The sequence below is a fragment of the Nesoenas mayeri genome, assembly GCF_963082525.1.
Source record: "Nesoenas mayeri genome assembly, chromosome: 5".
NCBI classification, from domain to species: domain Eukaryota; kingdom Metazoa; phylum Chordata; class Aves; order Columbiformes; family Columbidae; genus Nesoenas; species Nesoenas mayeri.
The window spans coordinates 11,669,350-11,686,509 of NC_137548.1; the positions used below are offsets into that span (position 1 = coordinate 11,669,350).

At 43.9% G+C, this 17,160-nt stretch overlaps 1 protein-coding gene across 7 annotated transcripts in view; it reads left to right on the forward strand.

The window, feature by feature from the left end:
* CDC42BPB (CDC42 binding protein kinase beta) overlaps nucleotides 1–11,570 on the forward strand; it is a 97,472-nt gene extending 85,902 nt beyond the window's left edge. For 2 of the 7 annotated variants that reach the window (XM_080346193.1, XM_080346197.1), the window contains 9 exons: nucleotides 2,802–3,398; nucleotides 5,711–5,808; nucleotides 5,920–6,004; nucleotides 6,157–6,277; nucleotides 6,366–6,483; nucleotides 7,413–7,451; nucleotides 7,584–7,686; nucleotides 7,779–7,849; nucleotides 9,856–11,570. In XM_080346193.1, the coding sequence (XP_080202319.1) occupies nucleotides 2,802–3,398; nucleotides 5,711–5,808; nucleotides 5,920–6,004; nucleotides 6,157–6,277; nucleotides 6,366–6,483; nucleotides 7,413–7,451; nucleotides 7,584–7,686; nucleotides 7,779–7,849; nucleotides 9,856–9,987 (1,364 nt within the window). In that variant the 3' untranslated portion in view covers nucleotides 9,988–11,570. Of the gene's footprint in view, nucleotides 1–2,801; nucleotides 3,399–5,710; nucleotides 5,809–5,919; nucleotides 6,005–6,156; nucleotides 6,278–6,365; nucleotides 6,484–7,412; nucleotides 7,452–7,583; nucleotides 7,687–7,778; nucleotides 7,850–9,855 lie in introns of those variants that run through there. The other 5 variants (XM_080346196.1, XM_080346198.1, XM_080346194.1 and 2 more) reach the window with 4 other exon arrangements.
* The last annotated feature ends 5,590 nt before the right edge of the window (nucleotides 11,571–17,160 follow it).

Here is a 17,160-nt window from a genome sequence, read left to right on the forward strand (position 1 = left end):
AAATCCTTGCTTGCCCCTTTTCATTATTTCCCCGACCTCACGCTTCCTCCTGAACCTGCTTTTTCCTTTCTCTTCTTAATCCACTCTGCCCTCTGCATTGGGAAGAGTGGGATCAGTTTAGCCTGTTCTTTCTGAAGACTTCTCATGCCCTTGCCAGAAATTCACACAGAGCATCCTGCAGGTACCACAGCAAAGCGTGCTGCATTCACTGGGCAGGGCAGGCATAATTCTTCTATCACTGAATTATTAGGCATCACAGCTAAGGCCTTTCCTTTTGACCTGTTATAGTGAGCACAAATACAAATAACAATGGGAGACGTGTCTCGGTATGGTAGGGAAAGTGTGGAGGCCGAAAGGATTACTAGCACATGAACATGGGGATTGGTTTGGGTCAGTCCGTACAAAATGCAGTTTTAACCATGGAAACGCAAATAACAAGTCTGGCTAATTTTGCCATCTTCTTCCAAGATAAGATACTCTTAACAAACAAACAAAAAAATGAAACAACTAGCTGAGTTAAACTGAATTTCTAGAAGTTAAATAATCGATTTCTAAGAAGCAATGCAGATTTGAAATACAATTATCTGCTACTATTTATCCTCTTTCAGGTTACCGTAGGAAGTATTAGTTTTTTCTTTCTCTCTGACTTCAAAAGTGCCAAACATACGCTCATGAAATCCATGCCTTTTCATAACTTTCTTATAACTCCTAAGGCACTAATAAGTTTAGACAACACACTGATTCCATACTTTCTTGTGATATAAGAGGTAACAGCCTTACCCATCTGATAGGATTGTTTCTAACAAAATGCCTGATGTTTTATTCAGTTTATAACCTCTGAACTTCTGTTCTTCTGATATCTTTGACTATCTGGGAGTTGAGGATATTGAGGTCAGTGGTGCCTGGGACCCTTTTCCTACTTTGGAAAAATTACCAGGGCACTCTTGAAATGTCTCTTTGCCTGTTTTTAGTCATCGTTATTTAAATTTTTTTTTTAAATCTGTAAATTTAGACTTGAAGGAAGAATTTTAATTTCCTTTTTCAATGCAATTTAGTTTGTGGCTATTTTAAATTTGAATTGCAGTCATGCTAAAACTTCCATTTCAATGTAAAATAAAGCAGTTAAATGTTATCGCTTCCTCTTCCATAGAATACACCAGTGCTCAGTTCCAGGAGAAACTGCTTTATACATGGACACAGCAGATATTTGAAATTCCTTTTAGCAGCAATAAATTCCATTCCTTTGAGTAAACTTCCAGTGGTCACTATTTTTTAAGTACTTAGATATAAACATAACTTTAGATGCAAGTAATTCCAGACATTCCAGTACAGCTTCTTGCACAAAAGCAAATTATGCATTTAATTTAAAAGTTCATTTCATAAAGGAACAATTATCTGCATCACTGTATCATACGTAAATGTGAAAATGAATTATCAATTTTGGTTTTAAGTTAAAAGAGGTTTTACATTTTTCTATGGCCAGTTCTTGTGTGTTAATAGTATTTTTATAAATCATACCGTCTTTTTCATTTTATGGCAGTTGTAATATTCAGTGTTAATTAACTGCCAGCTGTTTATACCAAAGATCTTTGGTCAGAATGTTACTTAGTTCTTGACAAATAAACTAAACTGTAGGCTGGAGCTAAGGAAGGAAAAGGATCTGTTTGTGGCAAAATTCCAACAGCTGGTTGTTCCATGGGATATTTCTTCAGACGTATCGTCTCTTTGTGCGACGGGGCAAACGCCACAAAAACACTAAACAGCTGAAGTATTTCTTATAGGTTTACAGGATTTGCTAACTTGGCTAGGCTACTCAACTATTACTGAAAAAAATGCATATAATTTCCAGTTAATGTTTCTTTTTTTATTATCATTCACAAATCTTTTGAATGCATTCTGCTAACAAAAAATGAAAGTGATATTTTTATATAATTGGCTTATGCATATGATATATTATGTTTCCTAGTTTGGAGTAGCTTTGTCTCTTCTGTTTGTACCCCATGAAATAAATACTCACTGCTTTCTTGAAAGTGCCAATACACCCACATTCCCCAGAGCAGAACACGTTATACCTGACCCCATTAACTGTCTCAGTCTAACCCAGTTTTAAAAAAACCTTTCAACAATGAAGACTCCCCAGCTTCCACAGGTAACCTAAGTAGTCTTCACTGCGAGAACGCTTTTCCTGGTGCCTGTCTGAAACTTCTCTTCCTACAGCTTAGGCCCATTCCTACTTACCCTTTCCCCAGCACACACGGCATTTTTTGCTTTTCGCTATAGATGGTTAACATCCACTTAATGTACTGCTTTTGTGTTTGGCTGAGACATTTGCCAGCAGTACGGCCTTTTATATCCTCAGTTCTCAGCATTAAATATTCTGTGTTTCCTTCTCTTTGCGTTCTGCTAGTTTGATCTTCCTCCATAATTTACCGAAGATGCTGATGTTTTTTTGAAGGTGGGACCAGTTTCAGAACATATACCGTCTTGCAGCAAACAGATAGTAGAGATATTATTATATAATTTCTATTCTCCATTTATCTCAGATGTTAGGCAGCCTTTCCCTACAAAATGTCACTGAAGCAAGACTTTATATCCATAGAGAGAGTTACAGGAATGCTTTGTTTCATTATTTGTTCTGATAATTAATAACGGAGCGCTGAACGTATGTAGTAAGTGCTCTTTCCTCTCTGGTACATGTCTGTGTTTAGATTTGTTTTCAGACATTGGTGTCTAACGCTGCGACGTTTCCAGGCCTGATGGTTTTCTTGTGTAACTTACGGCAGTTCTTGTTTCCTTCGCAGTGATAGTCCGAGCTGCTGACTGCAAGAAGGTGTACCAGATAGAGCTTGCTCCCAAAGAGAAAATCATCATCCTCATCTGCGGTCGGAACCACCACGTTCACCTTTACCCCTGGGCCTCTCTGGATGGGTCAGAAGGAAACTTTGACATTAAGCTTGCAGAAACTAAAGGCTGCCAATTGATTACAACTGGAACACTAAAGAAGAATTCTGCGACTTGTTTGTTTGTGGCTGTCAAACGACAGGTTTTTTGCTATGAAATTCACAGAACTAAACCTTTCCACAAAAAAGTCAGTGAAATTCAGGCTCCAGGAACTGTGCAGTGGATGGCAGTGTTCAAGGACAAGCTCTGTGTTGGCTACCAGTCTGGGTTCTCTCTGTTGACCATCCAGGGAGATGGACAATCTATAAGCCTGGTAAATCCTAATGACCCCTCGCTTATCTTCCTCTCACAGCAGTCTTTTGACGCCCTTTGTGCTGTGGAGCTCAGTAATGAGGAATACCTGCTTTGCTTCAGCCATATGGGAGTATACGTCGATTCGCAAGGTCGAAGGTCACGCATGCAGGAACTAATGTGGCCTGCAACTCCTGTTGCCTGTAGTATGTATATGTTTTTCTGTTGCCATATCCCTGTTGCTGCTTTACTTGTCTAAAAAATAATCAGCATTGTATTCTATTTTGCTTCGGTTTGTCTTTCAATATCTACAGTTTAAGTTTTGATGAGTTAACAGCATACACAATTCTTCCTGGTGGTAGTTTTGGACTTGGTGATCTCCTGGGCTGAGATGCTGGATGCTGCAAGAAAAGAAGCTCTGTCTTGTTACAGGACGCAGAAGAACAAGTAATGGAATGGAAAATATTTTTTATGGAGAGTAGTCCTGGAGGCAGGACAGTGCAAGACAACTGGGCTGTGAAATTCTGTAAAGATTTTTGCTCCCCTAGAGAGTGTAAATGTCCAGTTTGTAGGGCATCTTCTGGGTCCTGGACTCAAATTACAATAGAAAGTTGAAATGTAACTGCAACTCTAAAGATTCATAGAGGTAACAAAATAAGAGGTAAAAATACTGCTTTTGGCAGAAGTGGTTGCAATTTCTCTCTTATCGGTTTTATTTTTAGGGGAAGAATTTCCAATAGTAACATAGGCAGGTAGAGGGTAATTTTTCAACTGAACTGCTCTGCTCTTTTCAGGCACATTGTTTTATCAGCTAGTTAGAATGGAAGCACATGTGGAACATTTTTCGGTATTCCGTAGTCAATGATCAAGTTCCTGATAAAACCAGGATTTCTGTTTGGAGCTCAAATAGCAATTAAAGTGTTTTGAATGATTGAAAGCAAGAAATAGCTTTTTGTTTAAATAGTAGATCTAGCAGTCGGTTTGATCAGGCTGGGCCCTAACAGCGGTTTGTTTAGTTTTAATTGTCTTGAACTGAAATTGTTTGCTTGCTTTACTCTGACCTAGTTCTGTACAGAAGTCTAAAGCAAAGGCCCAAGGAAGTACTGTGGTTGTGAATTTACTTTAAAATGCCATTAGCTAAAGCTAATATTTCCTTTTCCTTTATCAGCTTTACAGTTATTTTGCATTTTAGCAACTAGGCATGCTAGTTAATTGTTTTGTCTGTTATTATTAGAAGCTGTTCTTACTGTAAACTATTCTATAGCATTCTAGTATGTGCAGCTCTGAGTGGCGTTGGCCTAGGCCTGTTTTTGTAGAAAGAGCAACTTTGTCTGCCACCAAAGGAAACTGCATTGCTTTTCTTTTCATTGGCCTTCTCCTCCCTCCTCAGTCCTGGTGGCTGTCACTGGTGTTGGTGGCTTTTTAACTGTCCCATCAGGAGGTCATCATAGTGGAAATAGTTCTCTCAGGTTGTAGGATACAATGGAGAATTTCTCTCGGGGGGATTCAGCCCGCTCATGCTGGGAGAGGCCAAGCAGAAGCAGCTGGTGGTGGCCTCCCTTGATGTGGACATACAAGTCAACCATGACCCCATATAATAAATACTTGACCAAAAATCACTTTTGGGATATGTATTTCTGAGACCTGTCCAAGGCTTTCTGGGAAAAAGTTTAAAAAAATAGCACCACAACTGTTGCTTCAGTTCTTCTAAGAAGATTCTGTGATTTGTTTAGTGTCCTACTGGGTTATTTTCCTTTTGTTTATTGAAGCAGCTCTTTTCTCTATTAAATCCCATAAATTTCTAGTAACTGCTCTTTACATCAGGACACAGTTTTTATATGAGCAGAAGCATGCTGATATGAAGCTCTAGGGACCTCTGCTTTTCATTTGACCTAAAATAAACTTGTCTGCTGATACCTTTTATGCTTTTTTTGAAAAAAAAAAATGAAAAGAGAAGGCGAGTTGTGGGCTTTAAGCCTTGTGACATTTTTCTGTTAACCTGATGAAAGCAACCCATACATGAATATCTAAAGCTAGATAATTGTTAGCAAAAGAGGAAGGAAATTGAGAACAGATTCGCATCATGACTTCATGACCCACCTCGCAGATGGTGGCCCTCTCTTTTCCTCTTCACACAGCAGATGTATAGTTAGTTTGCCGCTTCCGAAATGAAGTAATCTGCATCTGTAGAAAAGCTAGCTGCTTGGTTCTCACCAAGGAGCAAATCTGTATGCATCTGAAAACTTCAGATGTCATTGTGCAATTTCATGAAATCATAATTTGAAGTTTAAAAATACTGAAAGGGTCAAATTTAAATCTTTCCATGATGCTGGCAGTTGTCGTTAGCAAATCTATTATCACAAGAATATCTGTTTGAAAGTGGGCTGGGAAGAAGTGTTTTAAAATGCATCTTGCACATGGTGGAAAATTTGTAACTATTGAAATTTGCTCAAATATACGTCAGTTCCAGACTACTGAAAGCACATTAGGGTTTTCTGTTTGTTTTTAATCTATGCAGGTTGCAATTCTTCATACGTAACAGTGTATAGCGAGTATGGTGTTGATGTATTTGATGTTAACACTATGGAATGGGTCCAGACCATCGGCCTGCGAAGGGTAAGTAATTTTCTTTGAATATAGAACTTAATTGGGCTAATTCCAAACGAGATGTTTCTTCACAGTGTATGCTAGGCTTCAGTTAATTCTCTGCCTCCTTCCTCAAAACAGATCAGACCATTAAACACGGACGGCACGCTGAATCTTCTTAACTGTGAGCCGCCAAGACTAATATATTTCAAGAACAAGTTTGCAGGTGAGTACTGAGCAAGGGGAGAAACAGGAAAATGACACGAAGCTAACTGGGTAATTTTAAGCAACGTTACCTTTGCATGAGATGAAACTTGTATTGGGTGCATCTGGGTCAACGTGTACCTATGTATGTGAAATTGTGTTGTGATATTACAGCAGGAGCTGCCCTCAGTGTCCCGGAAACATCTGACAATAGCAAGAAGCAAATGCTTCGAACTAGGAGCAAAAGAAGATTTGTATTTAAGGTTCCCGAGGAAGAGCGATTACAGCAGAGGCGGTAAGAATTTAATCGTGGCATGTAACTTAATATCCATGGTGACTTGCAAAGCCTGGGAATGCTAATAGCAAAAATCACTCTCTTTTAGGGAAATGCTTAGAGACCCTGAGCTAAGGTCAAAGATGATTTCTAACCCAACGAATTTCAACCACGTGGCTCATATGGGACCAGGAGATGGAATGCAGGTTCTCATGGACCTCCCACTGGTAAAACACATTTAAAAGGGTGGGGTTATATGTCTATTTGTTCTTGCTCAGAAAAACTGTGAAGATGAGCTGTATAGGGTTCAAGTGTTATCTCTCTGCAATTTCTTCTAATCATTTTGAGAAAGGTGAACCTTCCTATTGTGCAATGCTTGTAAATCCTGTGCAAGGAAATACTGCTAGCTGACGTATAAATGATACACTGAAAGAAATAGGTAACACTGCCAGGAGCTTGTTAGTAGTTTTCCAAATAATCAGTCTCTCCTCCTTCCTTTTTCTTGTTTGTCTTCTTAAAATAACAGAACGAATTTCCTTCCCCTTCATCCTCTCAACATTCTGCTCTGATATCACCTCCAACAGGCTTTGAGCACGTCTGTGACATGAGCCCTGACTCTGCTGAAATCTTTCTCCAGAGTGACCATTCCTCACTGCAAGGCTCCCCTCTGCTTTCTTCCTCTTCCTGCCCCTCCTCTGCCTCCCTAGCAAGGGTAGGAGTAGCTACAAACTGTTAGGAGATGGAATGGTGTGCTTGTGGCACTTTGCCAATTCTAGAGCAAAAACAAGGGGGAAAAAAACTAACGCTGTGCAGGTAACTAAAATGCATGTAAGTTGCAGTGCTTTGTAGCATCATTTTTTTTTAATTTTGCATTTAACAAATACAGCATTTTGTGAGCTATTTTAGTGGTAAACCCACGAGAGGAAGGCACAAAGGTACACTTTTGTGTTCTGTACCCTGCATTTTGCAGCTGCTAGTCAGGCTTTCTCTTGTCCTTCTCCACCAGCCTAGGTGAGGGTGATGAGTTTGTCCTTTCCGCAGGAGGAGGAAGGAAAGCAGAGCTGTTGGTGCAGTCCTTGCCCCTTGAGAGAGGGTTTGCTGGCTGACAGGTTCCCGTGGCTGCTGTGGGGCTTAGTTCTTTCTCTGTCTTTCTCAGGGTTTGTGTCTGTTACTGAAAATATGTGGATGTGGTCAAGTAAGTTGAGAGTTTTTCTACCAACACTGGGTTGTAATATCTTCAAAAGCACAGTAAAGTTTTCATGAGTAACAACTCCTGGTTGGATAGCTTTTGTTACTGGCTAACAAAGGTGTTTCATTTCGACTGCAGAGTGTCCTACCTGCTGCACAGGATGAAAAACCCTGTCCATCTACAGCTAACCTCGCACGACAGCAGCAGAGAAACAAAACCTATATCTCATGGCCCTCGTCAAGTAAGGCTGGAAGCAAGCTTGTCAGTTCTGAGCTATGATTTAGGGCTTTGACAAGAGGTGTAAACCTCCCTATTTTCCTTGCTTCTCTGCAGGCGGCAGTGATGCGGGAGGAGCCGTGCCTTCCCGAAGCATGTCCGATCCTGACCAGGAGTTTGACAAAGAGGTAAAGTAGCTTTTTTTTTTATTAAATGGAGACTTATTATATCCTGTTGCTATAGATTGTTTTTCCAATAAATTAAATTTCTGAGGAAATACTTCGTAAACACTGTGTTCTCTATGGAAGGTTTCCTTCCACAAATGTTTTCTCCAGCTTGTAATATATGATTGCAAGTTAGATACGCCAGCACAAAAGCAAAGCTGTGAAAAGATATTTTTATGGTGATATTTTAAGAAGTATTATGTCTTGGATTAAGCTTTGTAGACAAGGGAAATTTGACTAATTGACGTAATGTCCTCAAAGATCCTAAAAATGTTCTCTGGGCTATTAGCATAGAATAGCATAATGATACAACTAGTTAAATAATTTTCTGTGCTGCCTTAAGGAAGACTTTTTGTCTTGTAACTTGAGAAGGAATCATAATTTAAAATACTTAAAACTGCTTTTAGCAAGAGTTAAGGTATGTGCCAGTAGCCACCAAATGGAAGATGTCCTGGCTGTACTAAACTGGTGTCTCTGAATCTAAGGAGAGGAGATGTAAGACTTTTGTTTCCTTGATTTATCACGGGTGTAGCTTCTTCCAAGCTTTGCTCAAGCTCTGCCTCTGCAAGGAAGGTGTTAGGAATCATTGCTGGGAGGCAAACTCCTGCATCAGGATCTTTGCATCTTATTAGTGCTTTGTGGTACCCAACTACAGACCCGCAGTCAAAGTATTTGTCCAGTGTTCTGATCACAGCCATGCTCTGATTTCCTTTGTCACCTTGAATAACCCATTGGAAGCATGTGGAAATGGGGCTCTTTAAAAACAGGTCATTTTGAAATGGTCTTGATTTTCGAAGGTGCTGATGACAGGCTATGTCAGTTGACTTAGTTATTCTGCCGCATCCTTCCCAAACTCCATTACATTCCATGCTCTAATGATAATTGCTGTTTGTAGGCACAAGTAGTGGTGGATTCTAATGTTTTTACAATGTTTTCTTTTTAGGTAGACCTTACAATTTCTTGTAGCTTCTGAAATTTAAAAAATAGTAGTTTGAAACTTGAAAAAGGAGGCTTTAATACCACCTTTTGGCTTTATACTATTTTTCCCATGTCTTTTGGCTTTATCGCAGCCTGAACTGGATCCTGTTAGGATAATCTTGTTACAGGTTATCTTCTTATTGTTTGAGCCATGCAAAACCGTGTGAACAGCATTCTTGAAGGATGCTACCTTTTGTTCTGTTTCCTAAATACATAGTCCCTTTCTTGAAAATAACTTGCTGCGATGGTACCAGTTTTTCCTGTGCTGTATTTCATTAGCTGGGAATGTGTGCAGTAACTCACCAAAACAGTGGGAAACTTGCCAGCCATCCTGTTGAAGCGAGACCAGTCTGTCAAGGCAAATATCCAACAGCCAACCTAACGCTGGGGAAATAACTGTGGATAGACTGTCTTTACTAGATATTGACGTAGGGCGTCTGCAGTAAGTAAATTCTGTTTCCAGATCTCCAGCCTGATACTTGGCAACCTTCACTCTTTTTTGTCAGGCACTTCACACGCTTGAAGCTGTTGCTATTTTGTAAACAGTTTGTGTGCCTGTTTCCTTCCTTCTCACCAGACTAAAGATGCTATGACTGTAATTGTTTACATCTTTATATGGGCAGATAAATCTACTCCCGAGCTATAAAAATTGCTTAAAAAACGCAGGCTGGTAAATGCAGAACAACAGTGGACAGATAGATGCATTCCATCAGGAAAGCTTTGCAGCAGCTAAGGGAGAGGAGCCTGAGATGTAGCAATTTCCACGTACTTTACCATCATTCCTGTTGCATCAGCTCACCTTCAGGACTGCACCACAGCCTATTGATGATACTGGAAGTATTTGCATGAATGTTTAGCTACGAAATGAATCTAATACACACTGCTTCATATGTGTTGCTCACTCTGATTTTTGTGTGCCTATGAGAGCTTTTGAGTGTAAAGAATTGATTTTAAGTAAGCAATTTTTTTTGTTTATTGTTTCTCGTTAACAGCCTGATTCAGACTCCACCAAACACTCTACTCCATCCAACAGCTCAAATCCAAGTGGTCCCCCGAGTCCCAACTCTCCTCATAGGAATCAGCTTACACTAGATGGACTGGACCAGTCAACCTGTGACGCGTAATGCTGCCGCTCGCACCATTCTGGCTTCGATCATCCACTGCTCTGCGGAGCGCTCAAGCAGGGCAAGGCTGTCTCAGATGCTAGTGCCAAGACTGACACTGAATCTCTAGTGTTGTACAAGAATAATTATATATCCAGATTGTAGATACAAACTATTGAAATGAAGAAAATTCTTTACTAAATAGCGTTTGAGCTTTTTATGCAGAATTGTTCACTGCTCAGTTACGGTTGATTCCTTTCTGCACAGCTGTGACACAGTTTTATTGCATAGGAGCATTTAAGGCCACCAGTAAATAGTCTTATTCTTATGCTGAAAAAGAAATACAGATACTGATAATGTTGCTACAATATCGGGAATATTATTTTTCTATAGAATGATGTAATGTCTCATTAGCAGGAAATCCTTTTAGACACAATTTGGACCTCTAAATAGGAAATGCGAGCGGGTCTAGTTACATCCTCAAATGAATACACTTTTCCCTTTTTTCCCATAACTGTTTCCTAAATCTTAAGGAGAATGCTAGGAAGCTGTAGGTTGTTTCCAACATCAATAGAATCACCAGGAAGTCAAATAAAAGTTGGTTATGGTTTTGTGGCCTTTTAATTCATTTAGCCATTACATATACAGCTACATAACTGTATTTCTATCTTTCTACCAACTTTTTAGTCTTGTACATAGGACTACTACCGGTTATCTTTTACCCGTACCCTGCTTTTTAGTCCTCATCAGTCAGTCATTAGTCAGGGCTTTTAAAATCTTGGTAATTACTGCTGTGAAAAGAATTTTACTCCTAGTTCCTGCCTATCTCCTTCTGAGAAGTTGTTTCTCCTGGGTTTTTGGTGTAAGGACACACTACATTGTTTAGCTAGCAAGCCTTCTCATGGACGTGTTGCCCTCAAAGTCTGCTTGACCTAAGGGACTATATCACACTAAAGCATCAATCTGTTTTACTGGTTACCAAAGTGGAACGTGAAGGATGTGTAACTGGGGGTGCTGCTTTTCTCATTAATTGTATCCTCACCTGCATGAAGACCCCATGATTATTAATCAAGTATTGATCATGTAGAAAAATGCACAACACACTCCTGTATATTTTGCTATGGCCCACGTGCAGTGGTGATGTTTTGCGTGTATATTTAATCTCATGCTTCCATGTATTATACATTTAGTAATCAAAGATTTGTGACCATGTTTCATTAAAAGCTTGTAATTAATTCAGTGGCTGGCATATCCAGTTTGTCATTGTCACACTAGTGTGCCTTCTGTGCCAATTTTATGACAGTTGGATGTCACTTATTTAAAATTTGGTTTAAATGGGCTAATGATATACCAGTGGCTAATGTTCTTTTCTGAAACACTGTATAGGACGTGCACTTATCTTTAGTTTAAACTGAGTGTTCTAGTCAACATTTAATCCTGTTACGTTAAGTGTTCGACAGTACTTGCTCTTTTTCTCAGATTCTTGATAAAGGGGCTCAGTTAGAGCTGGACACTACTGCTTTGGGGGTTTTCTGGTTTTTACTTTTTTAATGTAAGTCTAAGTCTTTGTAATTATTGAATTGTGAGAACATTTTTGAACAATTTACCTGTCAATAAAGCAGAAGAGGGAGGTTTTAAAGTTCATAGTTGTCTGTCTTGACATGTGAAAACAGTATACCGCTGACACTTGCTTTAGTCTCCTGGTAAATTCACGTTGTTCACATGGGTGTTTTACATAAATCGAAAGATACTTTGAAGCTCCGTACCTGAATGCCAAAAGAAAGGTGTCTGTCTCTGCACGGAAATGCATGTTCAGGAGCAATGGAAGTCCTTTTGGGGGAATACAGTGTTGAAATTTTGTGCCCTCGGTTTGTGTTAGAGTTGTCTTTTCATCGAGTCACTGGCCCGATTAATTAGTTTTTAAATTATGTATCTGACTGTTTCCTTATGGCTGAAGCATAGTGAGGAGGCCGCAGGATCTATTCAGGCATCTGAGGTGTGATGAAACGATAAAGACTTTTGACTTGCTGTCGAAGCAGTGGTCCCAAAGAAACACCTAGAAGCATCTCCAGGATTGTCGTGTGAGTGGTGCAGCCCCTAAGAGAGGATTTTTTAAAGCTCCCCTCACGCTCAGTGTTTGAGCACCACAGAACTCTCTGTAGCTATAGCAGAGCCAACATCTTCACTAGTGTGTCCTGGGTAAGTGTCCCTCATCCCTGACGGAGCGCCCAGCTCCTCCTGGATCCCTCCTGTGTTTGTCTCGCCCCTCTTACTCCAGGTTCTCTTAGTGGTGCAGGCCCAGGTGGATGTTTTGGACCTGGCTGTTCTTCCTCGACCAAACCTTCCTGGGCAAGGCCACCAGGCTGGGATGGGTCAGCTTGGGAAGGTGCCCAGGGGGTGGGGGTGACGGCTGGCGGGAGGTTTGAGGGCTGTGTGCCGGAAGCCTTCTCACAAGTGTTCATGCTAATCAGCCTTTGACTTTTAAAAAGCATTTCTACTGCTCTTGAGCTGATTTTTCTCTGCACAGTGAGGACTTCGGATGACAACAAAGTCTTTAATTATGAGGGTATTAAATCATAGCACTCAGCAATGCCAGGGCTTGGTTATAATTTAAGCAGCAGAACGTTTCTAGAAAAATAAATTAATTGCTCGGTATGAATACATTATTTGTTATTTTTTTTCCCCTCAAGTCTGGCCGAGCAGAATTCCTCCCCAAGTCCTCCACCACAGCAAATCTTCTGTTGCCGTAAGGCTTCTGATGCTGGTTGCCTAAAGAATCTTCCTAAGCCCTCAGGAGAACTTTCAGAAGTGCAGAAATTCAGGACTCAGTGTGACATGTTCCTCTGACAGCGCACTTTCTTCGCCCTGCAGGCTACCAGTCTGATATCACAAGTGAGGAATTGAGTTATGCAAGGAATGAGGATAATTTGGCCTGCCTACCCCACGCAGACATTACACCATGTCCCAAAGCCAGGGTGATGGGCGTACGGCTCACCAGAACATGTCCATCATCTCCAGCACGCATCTTCACCCCCAAAGGCTGTGGATTTTGAAATGCATCCTGTTGTCACTTGCTACGCAAAAGCTAAACCCATCTGCCACCACCTCTGGCTATAGCACAGATGTGCTGAGAGCAAACAGCTTCCGAAATAGACGCGATCTGCTGGGAAGGGGGTGTAAGCACTCGCTTCATGTTTGCAGGGGAAGTGCTTGACCCAGCCAAAACACGGGGAGGGGACCTCAGCGTGGAAGTGCTTGATGTCCAGGCACCCTCATTGTTCTCCACAGCGCCAAATTAGGCATCCTCAGGAGAAAGCAGCACATAAAAATCGTAAGGGCTGGCAGTGGTAATCTAAATAAAGCACTGAGAAGCAGGGAAGCGTTTGAGGGAAGAGGTGACTGTGGGGACTGAACGGTGCCCTTAGGAGAGTTAAGCAAAGAAACAGTGAAAGGTTTCACGTCATACCCACAAACTTTCTCTTGCTGCTGAGTTCAGTCTATTTTAAAAGGGAAAAAAAAAAAGAGAGATGGTACTCTTGCATGCTGCGCTACTGGAGCATCTCGTGTTCAGGTGTGCACCCCGCCTGCCCTGCACGAAGCAGCTCCAGCAGGCAGGAATGAGAGTACCGTTCACCTGCTCAGCCCTTGCAGCAGGTCTGGAATGCCTTGTCTGTAAACGTGGCTCCCGTCTCCATTTCCCTTTACACCCCTCCTCAGCAGCCCTGTGCTCCTCACAGCTCAAGAGCTGCAGCCACTACAGCCCTTTCCCAGCGGCAGCACAGGGCCAGCGAGCTCTGGTTCGCAGGAGCGGGCCATGAGGACCAGGGCGGCAGGAGGGAAGGCACAGTGCTTGGGAAGAGCCAGCAGCACCCCAGTGCTCCCTGGCAAAGCCCCTCAAACGGATTTCTGTGCGCAGGGGCTGATGACAAGAGTGGACATCAGCTGCACGTCTGTCGCGGGGTGCCAGAGAAAGCCAAATGTTGGCAGAGCATGTCGCAGTTGTGAACGATGCTCAGACCTGCATTCCGGCGGGGTGAGCTGAGGACAGGAGCAGAAAACAGCAGGACGTGCTCAGCGAGCGGGAGCTGCAGTGCTGCGCTCCAGCCAGAGGAGGAACATGAACTCAGGAATCAGCCGGTTCCCCATCCTTGCAGCAAATATTTTCCCTGCTCCCCAATAAGCTGCAGCACTTTTTTTGTCACCTGACTACGCACGTTTATGCAGCTTTATTGGTTGGTTCCTCACAGATAAAGCACTCGGATTTTTTTGCAGCATCGCCTGCTTTCCGGTCTCTTACGCAGTCCCTGCTCTGCGGTCCCGTGAGGAAGAGCAGTGCAGAGCCCTGCATGCTGGTGCAGGAGATGGCCACTGCCACCCTGCAGCGCCTTGGCCAGTCCCTGCCGAAGCCCACGTCTCGCTGCTGCTGCCTCCTGCCACAAACAACCACAAAAAAAGCATCTGTCCCAGTCTGTTTGTAGGCTCTGTGGTATTTTGAGCACTGCTGCCTGCTGCACTGTCCGAATCGGGATTTGCACAACTTCTGTGAGCAGCTGTAACACGTGGAGGGAAGGAACAATGATATGAGTCTGTGTCCGTTAATACTGTGCAAGTTGCTTTTTAAGACTGTGGGAAACAATGACTCCTGAGATCTTGCCATTAACACTAATGCATTTTGCATTAGTCTGTCACAGCAGGGACCCCTGACTCTCAGGACCAAGAGCAAAACAAAGCCATCAGGTGCCCAGCCGAGCGGTGCACAGCCTCAGTGACATAAACCACCCATCTAATGCGCTGCTTACCAAAGGTGTCTGTGAATTAAATTCCTTGCTTAGGCAGGATCCCAGGAGAGAGCTTTACGCACCGAAACCCGTGGCGTTACCCTGTCTGCACCACGGGCTGTCTGCGTGCGCCTGTGCACAGGGCAGTGATTGTGGATACAGCTGCTGGAAAGCAGCTGTTGGCCCCCAGCATCGCAAACTGACTCTGGCGCTGCCATATTTCTGCAGAGCTCCCCCCTCCCTGTGACGCTTTCTGTACGAGCAGGCGAATGTGGCTCCTGAAGGAAAAGTACAGACTGTGCTCTGCTAGCACGCTGACAAAAATTGATCTCTACTTTAATTAAAGCCTCTATTGTAAGTGACCTCGAGCAGCTAATGCATTTTAAAAACGAAGCCTCGCCAGCAGTAAATCCATACACCGCAGTACGGAGGTGTTACCGGGCGGTGAGCCGTGCCGCAGGGTGCCCGGCGTCCCTCTGTCCCCTGGGACCATCCCATCTCATGGGCACAGGCCTGCCCGCGGCCCACGCCGACATCCCCGCATGCCCAGGTGGGTCGCAGAGCTGCTCGCGGGGGATAAACGCCATCCTGACACCATCTTGTGCGCTGGTCCCTTTTGCCACAAGGTTGTTACCTCCCCTGGAACATGGCCACAGGGTGCTCTTGCCTCTCACCTTCTCCATATGTTGTGTGAGATGCTGCCGTGAAGACGCCTCATGATCCTGGAGCGAGGGGCCCAATAAACAGCAGCGGGAGGGAAGCGTTTCGCTCCAGGATGAGCAGCTGCTGGGGGAATGGCCCCAAGCCCTCTCCTGGCACAAGGCAGGGCTGGGGTGAGGGGCCGCTCTGAGCAACAGCCTCCAGCATGCAGTGCTGCACCAGCGGGGAAAGTCAGTCATGTTTAGTCAAAGGCTTGTAAGCTAGAGGGGACTCAGTCACTTGCAATGAACTGATTTGAAAGGGAAAAAGAGCACAAAAGGTTCTCCCAAGGAGCAAGTAAAACACACATACAGATACAAACGCCCCCTTGGCAGCGAGGCCCAGCGGCTCTGCGGGGCCAGCGGACATTGCAGCTGATCGCAGCACCATGGGAACATCACAGATGTTGCTGCACCGTGTACACACTGGCCCCTGGGCTGTGGGGACTTGTCCGGCCTTGTAGGGTCCATATGAGGGCTTGGAGTCAGGGTTTACTGCTTGGGTTCGCATCACCGGAGTGCTCTGTGTGCTGTGGGGTAAGTTTGGGGGGCCCAGCCCCAGGTCACTGCACTCCACAGAGATGCGCTTGTAGCAGGACCACAGGATGGCGCGACATGGTTATTCCCAACTTGCCAGTGTCAGCCACCACCTGCAGCAGCTGATGGCTTCCTCTGCATTTCAACGGTGCTGGTGGCTGCTTCACTTGGTACCAAGTGCCTGACAGCTGCAGCAGATGCTCCTGCCCTGGAAAGTTGCTTTTCATCCCAGCGCTGCCAGAGAGACACCCTCAGCAGAGATGTGCGTGGATGAAACCCGCAAGCACAGACCTTCTGCCAGCCCTGGCTCTGCCCTGCTTGCAAAGCGGCGGCAGCAACCAGGGTCATGGAGACAGTCTTGTTCCCTGCCAGGTTCATGCTTTGTGTCCTACCTGCTTGCCCTGCCCGTTACTGGAGGCCTCTCTGAGGGGAGGGAGCAGCAGGGCCCATCACCCTTTGTCAGGGCTCTGATGCACCTAATGATGAATTCCCAGGCCTTTGAGAAGGGATTATGTCTTCCAGAGACTAGAACAAAACATAATAAACTTAAAATAGCTGCTTCCTTATGGAATATGCCAACAAGCCCTACCGAAAACCCAGTAGAGTGTAAATTTGCATAAATTAGCATACATCTCCATAATTTCAGCCTCACCCATCAGACCTGCTCCCGTAATGAAGTGCCGCCTGACATTGTAGGCAGCTGAGGATATTTGACACATGCCAGGCTGCAAACGCCACTGCTAACGAGGCCCCTCGGTGCCAACTGCCCGACTCTCCTTAGAAGTGGACCAGCGCGACTCCCCAGCCATGGGGTTCCTGCCTGATCCCCTCCCCAGGGACATCCCACATTGGCACTGAACCTCTTTCCCCTTGTGCCTCTAGAAGAAATGCTCTCTCACTGCAGGGAATAACACGATAAATCCTCAGGTAGGTCCAAGAGGGTCTCACAACTGTCAGACGGGCACAGGTGGGAGGAGAAATCTCAGACAGCTCAGCAGAGGGGATGGGGAGCTGTTTGCTCAGGACTGCGCCTCGTGATGATGCCCAGGGGACAGGAGTGAGGTCCCGAGAAGAGGAACCAGGGACCCTGAGCAGAGATCTCCCTGCACCAAGCGCGCTTGCTGGAAGGCAAAATAATCTCCTTTTAAACCCAGCTAATGGGTCCAAACCCTCAAGGCTTC